This window comes from Meleagris gallopavo, chromosome 4 (assembly GCF_000146605.3).
Source record: "Meleagris gallopavo isolate NT-WF06-2002-E0010 breed Aviagen turkey brand Nicholas breeding stock chromosome 4, Turkey_5.1, whole genome shotgun sequence".
NCBI classification, from domain to species: Eukaryota; Metazoa; Chordata; class Aves; order Galliformes; family Phasianidae; genus Meleagris; species Meleagris gallopavo.
In genome coordinates, this window is record NC_015014.2 from 53,325,153 (window position 1) to 53,335,624 (window position 10,472).

General features: G+C 42.1%; 2 protein-coding genes across 7 annotated transcripts in view; one reads left to right on the plus strand and one right to left on the minus strand.

Annotated features, from left to right (window-relative positions):
- CCDC149 (coiled-coil domain containing 149) overlaps positions 1 to 7,339 on the plus strand; it is a 47,150-nt gene extending 39,811 nt beyond the window's left edge. For 2 of the 5 annotated variants that reach the window (XM_031553169.1, XM_031553168.1), the window contains exon 11: positions 3,295 to 7,339. In XM_031553169.1, the coding sequence (XP_031409029.1) occupies positions 3,295 to 3,887 (593 nt within the window). In that variant the 3' untranslated portion in view covers positions 3,888 to 7,339. The remainder of the gene's footprint in view (positions 1 to 3,294) is intronic. The other 3 variants (XM_031553170.1, XM_019614924.2, XM_031553167.1) reach the window with 2 other exon arrangements.
- Positions 7,340 to 8,202: 863 nt separating this feature from the next.
- Positions 8,203 to 9,973, minus strand: SOD3 (superoxide dismutase 3). Of its 2 annotated transcripts, none has more exons than XM_010710329.3 (2): positions 9,549 to 9,973; positions 8,203 to 9,105 (listed from the first exon to the last, which is right to left on the minus strand). In XM_010710329.3, the coding sequence occupies exons 1-2, from the start codon at positions 9,956 to 9,958 to the stop codon at positions 8,364 to 8,366; spliced, it is 1,152 nt and encodes a 383-aa protein (XP_010708631.2). In that variant the 5' UTR covers positions 9,959 to 9,973; the 3' UTR covers positions 8,203 to 8,363. The 2 variants fall into 2 exon arrangements, with proteins under 2 accessions (XP_010708631.2, XP_019470472.1); XM_019614927.2 differs by having other exon boundaries at positions 9,553 to 9,633.
- Positions 9,974 to 10,472: the final 499 nt, after the last annotated feature.

A 10,472-nucleotide genomic window follows, 5' to 3' on the forward strand; every position in this document is an offset into this window, starting at 1 on the left:
TCCATATTATTATCTGATAAAACCTGACAGTCAGACTGTCGTTTTTATAATCTTGATCAGCTGATATTTTTGCTAAAATTGAAGTGAAACTACAGCAAATAGATCTCCAGCTAGTAATAACAGCTCATAAGTATTCTTTTTTTTTTTTTGCCAGCTTAATCATTGATTTTTAATTAAATCTGCAGTTACTGAAAGTATTTACTTGGTGGTGGTATGTTATTTCCTTTACGTATTTGTCTAGGTAAAGTTAGTATTACAGCTTTGATTAAAGCTGCCTGTCAGTTCTCATCAAACCCTGTTTCTGTTGCTTTGTTACCCTGCCAAGCTTTACCTCTAGGCTGAAGCTTACCATGCTGTCTTTTCTACTGCAGCTTTTATATCAACCACATAACTTTTTCATGTTTAGTTTTGATGACTGTTGTTGTGTTTTAAGTAAACATTCAAGAATTTGTATACCTACAATTAATAGACAAGGAAATTGCAAGTTGGAGAAAAGGTTTCTACTTATGAGAAGTTAAGTCGGAGTTCCCACCCCATTCTAAATCATTCTTGTCTGCTAAAAACAACAAAAAAAGAACAGTGATTCTGTTGAGCTTTCTTTATGCTACCAGCATAGGTAAAAACTGCACATGCTGTTCCTTCTAGATAATGTAAGCTTGGAGGAACAAAACTTGGAGCAGGGAGGAAAGGAAGGCTTTAAAGTGATGGGAAGGCTAGAATAGATAGGAGTTGAAAAAGATAAATTCTCCATGAGGAGGAACCTCCATCTAGCTCAGAGCACAGGAGTGAGGAATGCAAATTCTTACAGTGAAAGTAAGATGTGATAAACACTGAAAGGAGGATGAGAAATGTTCAGAGTATGTGGAGGGAGTGGGTGAACAACAGGATGTCAGGCAGGAGCAAAGCTCTAGACAAAGGAAGAGAATATGAAAAGAAAACAGCCATGGAGAGAACATAGCCAAGGATTAGGACTGTGACAATCATCAGAAGAACTAGCTTCCAGTTTGTCACCCTCTTTACCCCTCCTCATTTCATGACTATAGTAGAATCACAGAAAAATCCTGTGTTTAAACTGCAGTGAATTAAGAACTTACTGCTCTGCCTGCACATACAGCTTGTTTTTAATTTGCATGCTGCACAGTATACCTGATAACCTGAAGTGGGAACTCAAAACCCACCTCTCTGACAGATTAAATAAATGAGGACAACATTTCAGTTGTGTTCTGCACAGAGGATGACTGCCTGTTGTTGAGTTTTAGGAGTTTGGTGTGCATTGCAGTTTTTAATCCCTACAGCGTGTTTCCGAAGTGAGGAGGAATGGGGTGACTAGGAAAAACACGGGAATGTGTTCATCAGCCTTTGCTTACCAAACAAGCAGGGCCTTTTATTTAGAAGTATTTCAGAAATAGAAACAAAAAACGCCCTTATTTTACTATCAGCTGAACAATCAGTTAAGTGACAGCAGATAGGTGTGATGGAAGTGAAATTCTTGCATATCATTAAATACCAGGCCCGATGTCCTGTCAGCACACTGAGCTCCTTTAAATGCTACCATTGCTATTTGGTGTGTGTTTGTCCCAGGAAACCTTTTCAGCCTTCGAGTTAACATATAGTAGAAATTTCTGATGAGGAATATATGTCTGATGTTACTTTAGCTATATATACAGATAATCAGAGGGTTTTTTTTTTTTCCCAGGCTTTTTTGATCTAATCTGTCTGCTTTCCCTGATTTCATCAAGCCCTGCTGTAGTCTGTACTTGTTATCATCGTTGTAGTTAGGATGAGTGGTAGAAGCCTGTAGGATGTACTGTGCAATTCCTGCGAGAAAGTGCCTATGACATAGTACAAGCATAGGAATTAAAGTCTGTCTTTTGACACAGTCTCACTAAATCTAATCAGCCCAATATCCAGTGTTGTGTGATATGCTGTATTTGAATGCTGGAGCTGTTAATGAACAGTTTCCCTTCTGTTGTCATTGTTGCACACTTTATTTCTGTTGCATTGGCTGTGCACCATCTCAAGCATTCTCTGAAGACAAAAGTGCTGTTTTGCTATGAATTTTTCTCTGGTGTTGTAGTGCTTTGAAACAGTTGTCTTTACAAAATTGCAGCAGAGTGGCGGAATGGTGTGGGAAGAAACTGAGGTGCACAGAGAGTAATTTAGCATCCCTACTAATTTTGAGTGCCAACTTGGGGTAGCTAAGTTTTGACTGTTGTTCAAGCACTTCAAGTGTATGTGTTCATATATAAGTGAGCACAGCAGTGCTGCAAGTCAAGCTCCTTGTTTCCAGCTGAGCGCTCAGATAATGAGGATTAGATCCAGTGGGTGATCACCTTTTGAAATTTAATTTATCCCTGCCTTTTCCACAGGCCTAAATCCCATCTTCCTTAATGGTAGTTAGAATGTCCCCATCCTGCCAACCTTGTCTCTCTCACTCCAAATTATAAATGAGGCAGGTCTGATAGAGACAGTAGGCTTCTTTATTGTATAGCTCATATCCCTCCCTGCAGCTGGTCTTACATCGAGCAAGGAGGGATTCCTGTGGGAGAAATAGAGTAAATGCTCATATACTAAAAGGTAATGCATATGCACTGCAAGAGTCATTTGAAGCTGTCAGTGGTGCCATACTTCTGGCATTTCCTAATTTTTCTTACTTGACTTCACAAGCTTATTTTCAGTGAGGCTTTTTGTACTTAGCAGAGACGAGGACAAATTCTTTCTCCTTTACAAAGCTGTTTGTTTGCACGTTGCTGTTGTCTCTATTCTGACATGTTATTTAGTGTTTGGCTTTCTGTATATTTCATATTCTCCTACTGCTGCTTTGTTTTATGATGTTACTCAAATTAGAATAATCTTTTATGTTAGGAGAAATGTGGGATCAATAACAGAACTTTTTAGTGGATGAGAGCTTGCAAAAAGAGAAATGAAGTTTGTGTTAACCCATAAAAGTGGTTCTGGTTTGGAGATTCATGTTAGACTGTGCCAAAAACTTTCTGCAGCTGAGCACCTGGATTAAGAGTTGATACTCCTCTGAAAAGGTTTGCCTGTGCTGTTCTGCAGTATGGTATCAACTATAACTTTGGAAGTTGTCAGTGTTAGGGGAAAACAGCTCCTGATCCAGCCAGATGCTTGTGCTGATTGATTATAATCTAAGAAATGGATCTGGGACAAGATAGAGATTTACTGGAAATTCCTCACTGAGGTAAACATCTCTGTGCTCTGATGCTATTATAACGGTCTCTGGGTCAGATATGTGAATATGTGACACATGTTGCTGTTCTGTTTCTCTTTCAGTAGAACAGATGAGGGAGCGTGAAGAAACTAATGGTGTTGCACGTGATTCCATGGCTTCAGAGGAAAGAAACTTGAATAACAGAAACCAAAATAAACGCTTTTATCCTTCATTACCCCAGTTACATTCTGAGGAAGCAGAAATAAACAAGCTTGGAAGTCAAATAATTGAACTGACAAAACAGGCAGTTGCAGAACTGGAAGGGAAAAAAACAGAAAATTCATCTGAAGAGCAGAAGACTGTGGTTAGAGCAGAGCTTAATGGTTCATCTGAGAAAGGCTTCCCATTACTCAGCCTAGTCCCGTCTGACCCTACAGACCCCTCAGCCTCAGAAAATGAGCAGACAGCTGAAACTGAGGGCCTGAAAGGCAGTGATGAAGCCTCAGAGAGTGACTGTGAAATTACACATGAAGGAGAGAATCAGAATGGCAGCACCGTGGATGTGATGCCCACTGAGGACCCCGAAAGGCATGGGAGTCTCAGTGCTACAACTGCACGCACAAATATCAGCTTTGAGGAGCTCCCTGAAACTGAAAACAAGGAACCATCTGATCCTTCTGAAAACTGTGAATATTTGGATAACAGCTTGGCTTGAGGTATGAAATCCAAGCCCTCAAGCTTCTCACTGTAATCCTCTTGCAAGTGCGTATGCTACTGTGACTATGAACAGTGAAAGTCTGTCAGAGAGCTGATTTTTTTACATCAGTCTGTTAATATTGGTCTGATAACAGTATTGTTAGTTTTGACTGCAGTATACCAAAAATGTAAGTTGTCTGAGGGGAAGAACTTGAAGCTAATGAGGTATAATCATTCCGAGTCTGTGTAATGATTGATATAATTTACAACAGTGTAGCAGAGACCAGTGATAATGATGTACCATGTACATGTGAGGTGTATGGTCTTAGTGCTGGACCATATCTTAATGCTTAGAAGTGTCTTCCAAGGATGGAGAATTTGGAGTGATAAATTGAGAAGTATCTTAAGGTTGCTGGCTTTTGCTTGTTTTTCAGACTGCATTTTGTTTCCCTTTGCAAGTACATACTTAGAATAAAATTACCCTTGCTTTATAAGGAAGCAGAATCCTATCTGAAAACCATCCCTGCGTGTACATCATTATCTCATTTCAAACCTTTCTATCTTCTCAATTGTACAAATTTTTGCCCTCCTTTTCCCAGCTCATCTCATGAAAACATACAGAGTTATTTCACCAGATACTACAAATGTGAATTAATGATGCTCTGAAGGAAGTATCATCTGAGGAAGAAGTCTTTCAGAAGTCTTTCAGTGAGAAACAGCAGTACTGTTCCAAAGCTGAGGGAGCAGCAAGAAAAGAACCAGGGATGCCTCATCCTCCTCCTTCACGCTCTACGTTTCCAGAATTGCATCCCTCAGCCCTCAGGAGCTTGCACAGTCCTTGGAGAAGCGGGTGGTAGATTGTAGCCTCCTCCTTACATGCCCTCCTTTCCAAATCTGTTTGTTTTCTAATGTTTTAGAAATTCGTTTTTTCGAATGTTTGTTTCCTCCTCACTTCACCAGTCTTTGGCGTAGTAGTAGGTTTGTGTTGTTGCTGTCTTTAACTTCTGTCTGTGTTGAACTTCAGTCATAAGAAAACATTCCTGTAATAACTGTGGGAGAGGGAGGCTGCTGTGTCATTCCCCAGCACACTCCTGATGCTGGAGCTGTGCCACTCTGCTCCAAGGAGGGCAGCAACAAGGGAATACTTAACAGTGAAGTTAGCAGCTGTTGGAGAAGGGGAGGCACGTCCTTCCTCTCCTGCTTGTAGCATAAGGAACAGTCTCTGCAGCTGTGGAGCTTCTATGGGCCAGCAGCCGTCAAGGCAATTTTTCTGCTGGCTTGGGACCTAATTGTCTGTAAACATTCATCTCTCACTCCTAGAACTTGAAACCAATCAGAGAGAATTAAACCAAATTTAATAAAATACTACTAATAAAAAGGAAAATCCCTCCCAGATTGAGTTCTCCTTTGACAAATAACTGCCAGCTGCAAATTTTTACAGCCCACTTGTCAGCTACTGAATAAACAGAGTTTATATTAGCGATACTGACAAACTCTTCTGTATATGGAAACTGAGCTAGCAGGTGCTGCTATAATCAAGGTGGCACAGTCCACGAGCAATTTGTATTCAGCAGAAGAAGGGCTATATGTAAATGATTACATACAAATATAAGGAATGATAGAGAAGGTGAAAAATGTGGCTTGTCGCTGTTGTCCTGTGCTTTCCCTACCAGGTGCACCCGGGTAACTCTTTCAGTGTCTGTGCAGGCAATAAAGCCGTAGTCACAGTGCTCCTCAAATAGGTTTCCTTTCTCTTTAAAGGTAATTTGACATTGCAGCATTTTGCTGATGCTAAGCAGCAGCCCTTAGGGAAAAAACAGCTGTATATTTAAGTGTGTTAGGAACATGAAGCAGTAAAAAGTTTTTCTTTCATTATCCTGATGACAATTTAAGTTCCTCATCACCTGAAAACCAAGAAGAGTTTAAGCATTTGAAAGATTGTTTTGCTGTTCCCATTAATTGGAACTGACTGCGCTATTGACTCATTTATATGGCAGTACTGACAAGTCAGAAGAGAAATAGCTGCAGAAACTGAGATCTCCAGGAGAATGTGGCAGATTTTTTTTCCTTTAATGCTTGAATGTTACATTGGGTATCACTTTATTTGAGATGCATTCTTTTCCATCTTTCACAGATTAATCCTATGCAGAGCTAAATATCAATGCGGTCAGAACAGATGCAAGCCAGTAAAAAGGGCAGGATTTCACATAGCTGAGCTCTGAAATTTTCAGGATTGGTTTTGGCCTTTGTTTCCTTGTCCTGTATCTCTTCTGACCCACAACTGTGTGAGCTGACACTCGCTCCTTGTCCCTCAACAGCCAGTTAATGCTATTAATTGGTGAAAGGCTTAGTGCAGAAATCAGAGCAGGTGGAAGTAGCTGTGGACCAGCAGCAGCTTTTCAGAGCCTCTCTCATTGATTCTTTTAGTGTGGTTTTCCTGAGAGAAGAAAACTGGTGTACAACCCTGCAATTAGGTCATCTTGGTAACGATCCTCACTTCATTAGCCCTCAGTCGTTAAACTGCAGCGAGAGATCTGGATTCTGGAGAGCTCATTTAGAGTGCCATATCACTGCTGCAATGCTGCTCCCATCCATCCTGCCCAGTGAATGGGTTCTCTGGCTGTGCTTTTAGCCTGCTCCCAGGAACACAAGGCTTCAATACTGGGGCAGCTGTAAGAGCAAGATTGCTCTCTGTGATCTCACATTGAATAGTTTTGTCAGTAACTGTCTTAGATATTGTTTCAAGTGATGCTCTTGTGCTGTTAGAATTATGTGGGGCTTTTTTGTTTGTTTGTTTTTGTTGGTTTGGTTTTGTTTTAAATCCATTCCTGTTTTGCTGTGGAATCAGCACTATTTTGTTGAGTTTCTTTTAGGCTTGTTCCCTCTTTCTAGGACTTCAGAAATGGAGAAATCGCATTCAGGTGTAAAACCTTTTGCTGTTGAGCTCTGGGGAAGTAAACTGCAAAGGGGAGCGTTGTGGCAAGGAAATGAAGAGGATGCATTCCATAAATTGATTTGAAGCACATTGCCTCACCTGTGAGCAAATTCATGTATTATCTATGAGAAGGATTTCATTTGAAAGAACTGTTGTGGTTATTTGAAAAAGAGCGCTCAGTGAATTTGTAAAATAATTGTGTGAAAACGGCAGGTTAAGAGGCATCATTTGGAATGTTGCCTCTTTTCTAAGTGAGACTATTTTTAAGCATAATTTGTATAATAAAGACAGCAGAATTTGTTTAATCCATATGAGCTCAGGAATGTATTTTGGAATCTTAACTGAGATGAAGTTGAAAGTCTGCTACGTTTCCAAAAGATAGGGTTTTGTTTACCAGCCTCTGTTTTGTAGTTCTTAAATGACATGGTATAATTTGTTTGCAAACCTCTCTTTTGTCGCTGCCTGATTAACTGCGCAACATAGTTCAACTCTATTAATATATTTTGTCATCTTGAATAAAAGCATACATTTCCTGATATGTTTGTTCTACCTACTTATTTCCTTCTCTCAGTATCAGATGAACAATAGTCATGAATTAGTATCGTAGTATTTTCAGCTGCTTAAAATGAGAAAAGTAAAGCTTTATTGAGTGAGACTGCTAAGTTTGTTGAACATTATCTGACTTGCATGTTTTCACTGTGAAGTCTCCCAGTCTCACTTGGCTGATTAACTTCCCAATTTTTTGTATGAAGATATGCACTCGGTATTTTTTGGTTTTGAAAGAAATAGTACTAATTTCTGCTGTTCTTATTTTATCATCATTTTTATTGTCATCATCTAAGTAGTTTTAAAACTTGAATGTAACCCATTATTGGGTTGCATTGCCTCTAGTCACAAACTGGAGGCTTTCAGGACTTTTTGCTGTAATGGAAAGTTGGAATATTTCAGTCTGCTTTCTGATGTAAATACTGTGACTCAACTATGGTTGTGTGTAAACAGTCCAAACCATTTAAGAAGCTTAGATATGTTTGAGAGTAAAACTTGGAAATCCAAGTAGGATAACATCGTGGACCCAAAGCTTAACATAGAAATGTCCGTACTTTCCCCAAGGAAGTCCATTACCAAAGTCTTACAGCATAATATCCAAAGCTGTTGAAAGCAGAAATGTCTTTACCCTCAGGTTTGCAGCTAAATAAGGGACAGCATCTAATCAGAGACAATTTTTCCCCTTATTCATATTTATTTTTGTCTTTTGTATCTAACTTATGGTCCCTTAAGAGCCCCTTGCGATGCGCAGCCTCTTTCTTGGCCATTCATCTTAGCACTCTTACTTACGTGCATTCAACTCCCAAACTGCATAAAAGGGAACCTTCTATCTTCAAGAAAATATATCACAGTGTTCAGTTGATGCTGTTTTTATTGATCAGATTACAGAAAGGTGGCTCTACAAAGTGATATGCATTTCTCAGAGAAGCAAGAGAATGGAAATGGGAACCCCTTTGCCAACAGTGCACCCTAAGGTACTTGATGCTGCCCAGGTGGCAGCTCGACTGCAGGTCCTCAGCTGAGCCTGGTTCGGAGCCATCTCTTCTTCTTGTCCGTAGCCTCAAACTGTTTCTCCTCCCACAAGTTCTTGTTGCAGATCCCAATCACGCAGCACGCCAGACGTTTGCCAGCATTTCCATTTTCCAGACTGGCCTTGTTATTGCCCTTGCCCATGTCATCTTCCTGCTCGTGGATCACAATGGCTCTGCCCAGGATGGAGTACGGACCAAACATTGTGGCGAAGAGATTGGATTTGTATTTTCTGATTTTGCCATCTTTAGGAGAAAAGTTGCCAAAGTCCCCCGGGTGGCGGGGGTGGTTCACTCTGAAGGGGTTGTAGTGTCCTCCCGTGGAGTCACAGCCGTTGCTGAGATCTCCGAGCTCGTGGATGTGTATAGCTCTGCCAGACTGGTTGTTATCCAGTGGAAACCCATCCAAGTGAAAAATGGCTTCTAATCTTCCTTGTGAGTAATGCTGTCTGAATAAGACTTGTCCAGTCACTTGTGGCTTGTCAGCACCTATTTTGGAGCTGGGCTTCATTTCACAGGTGGCGTAGGTCAGCCCATCAGTCTCATTATCAGCCATCACTGGATAGAGCAAGCTCTGCCAGAGGTCATTCACTTTTCTCTGTACATCATGAAGTGATGCACAGCTTGGATCGGCTCCTGTTTCTGTCACGACACCAGCGGCAGACAGGGCCAGTCCAGTGACCAGAGAAAGAAGCAGAAGCATCCTGGTAACTGAGAGCCTGCAAAACCTGCAAGGAGCCAGAAAGAGTCAGGGGCTTTTTGCAGCCTGGGGGCAGCATGCTGGGACACAGTAGAGCAGCTGAGCAAATCCCTGTGGGCTGCTACTTTCTACATCTAGCCAACACATTGAATGGAGACCAAATCAAAACACACGCACACTTATTCAACTGTATGTCAACTGTTTACAGTTGACAGCCATGCCTTAAAAAAAAATAGCAGTTATTCTGTATTTTATGCTAGATATTAACCTTAAAAACTGCCTCTCTTTCCCAGCAGAAACCAAGTAATACGAAGCATTGCTTAATCTGTTTTTGAGTTTGTACAGAGGCTTTTCTCCTATTACAAAGTCCAGCAAGACCGCTTGCCAGGAGGCTCATTTTGGTCCACCTACTGCCATGCTGGCTAAGAGTTCAGCACGACAAACAAAAAGTAACAACCAAGGAGCGGTTACCTGCCTGCAGCACTGCTCGGCAGCAGCCCTGCGACTCCACTCCCTCGCGGCGAGGTGGGATCGGACACAACCGGAGCTGCGTGGGGCTGATGTGAGCGGGAGCGTTGTTTGTGAGTTGGGTAACGGCGTACAGGGGAGGGGTCACCGGCTGTGCTGTGGGAGGGACAGAGGGAACCAAGAGTTTGTCTTGGGCAGGCTAAGCTGCTTATCCTTGCTCTGTGAGCCTGGGGAGGAAACTGGCCAAAACACAAGGAAAAAAAGTTACCGAGTGTTAAAGCAGCTTTCCCTTCGATGTCCATGTGAGTGTGGCACTGAGTGCCCTTCTGCACAGCGAGCAGCATCAGGGCAGGGCTGGGAGCTCTGGTACTGGTCGTCACGTCACAGAGTGGTTTGTATTTCCATTTCTTCATTAGGCAAAACTGAGTCAGGTCCTCTAGCAACATAAAGTGCCCAGCACGTGGATGTACAGCAAAGTTTCAGTGGGTTTAAAGCCAGGAAGGCAGGACTCAGCCTGTCAGATGTTGAGGCACGTCTCTGAAGCCAACGGGCTGCAGTCTGCCCAGTTCCCTGCCCCACTGAAGCTGTTTTCTCCCTGTTTTCCAACCAGTGGTGATGCAGCAGATGTCAGTGGGGGCCCAGCAGGGCTGTTTCCCAGAAGCCAGCTGGCGCACATCGTGCTGCATTTCACCATCCCCGAGCTGAGAAATTAGCTGGGCTCCAGCGCATAGCTCTGCACTGTGCCTCACGGAGCTGTGCCCAAAACGAGGCCTCAGCCATCAGGAGATCAGCTAAAGAGAGACAGAGAGAGAGGAGCTGCTGGGAAAACTGCAGAATGGTTCTCAGCATAAGAAAAGGGTAAAGAAAAAGGTGAAGAAAAATCTTTTGCCAGTTCACGTCTTCTGCCATCTGGGAGAGGAGTGTGGC

Bases quoted from the DNA above. Each gene is read 5' to 3' on its own strand.
- SOD3 (XM_010710329.3), bottom strand. From the start codon at position 9,958: ATGAAGAAATGGAAATACAAACCACTCTGTGACGTGACGACCAGTACC. The intron at 9,106-9,548 runs GTAACCGCTCCT...GGCTCCTTGCAG, and splicing joins CCGAGCAGTGCTGCAGGCAG to GTTTTGCAGGCTCTCAGTTA.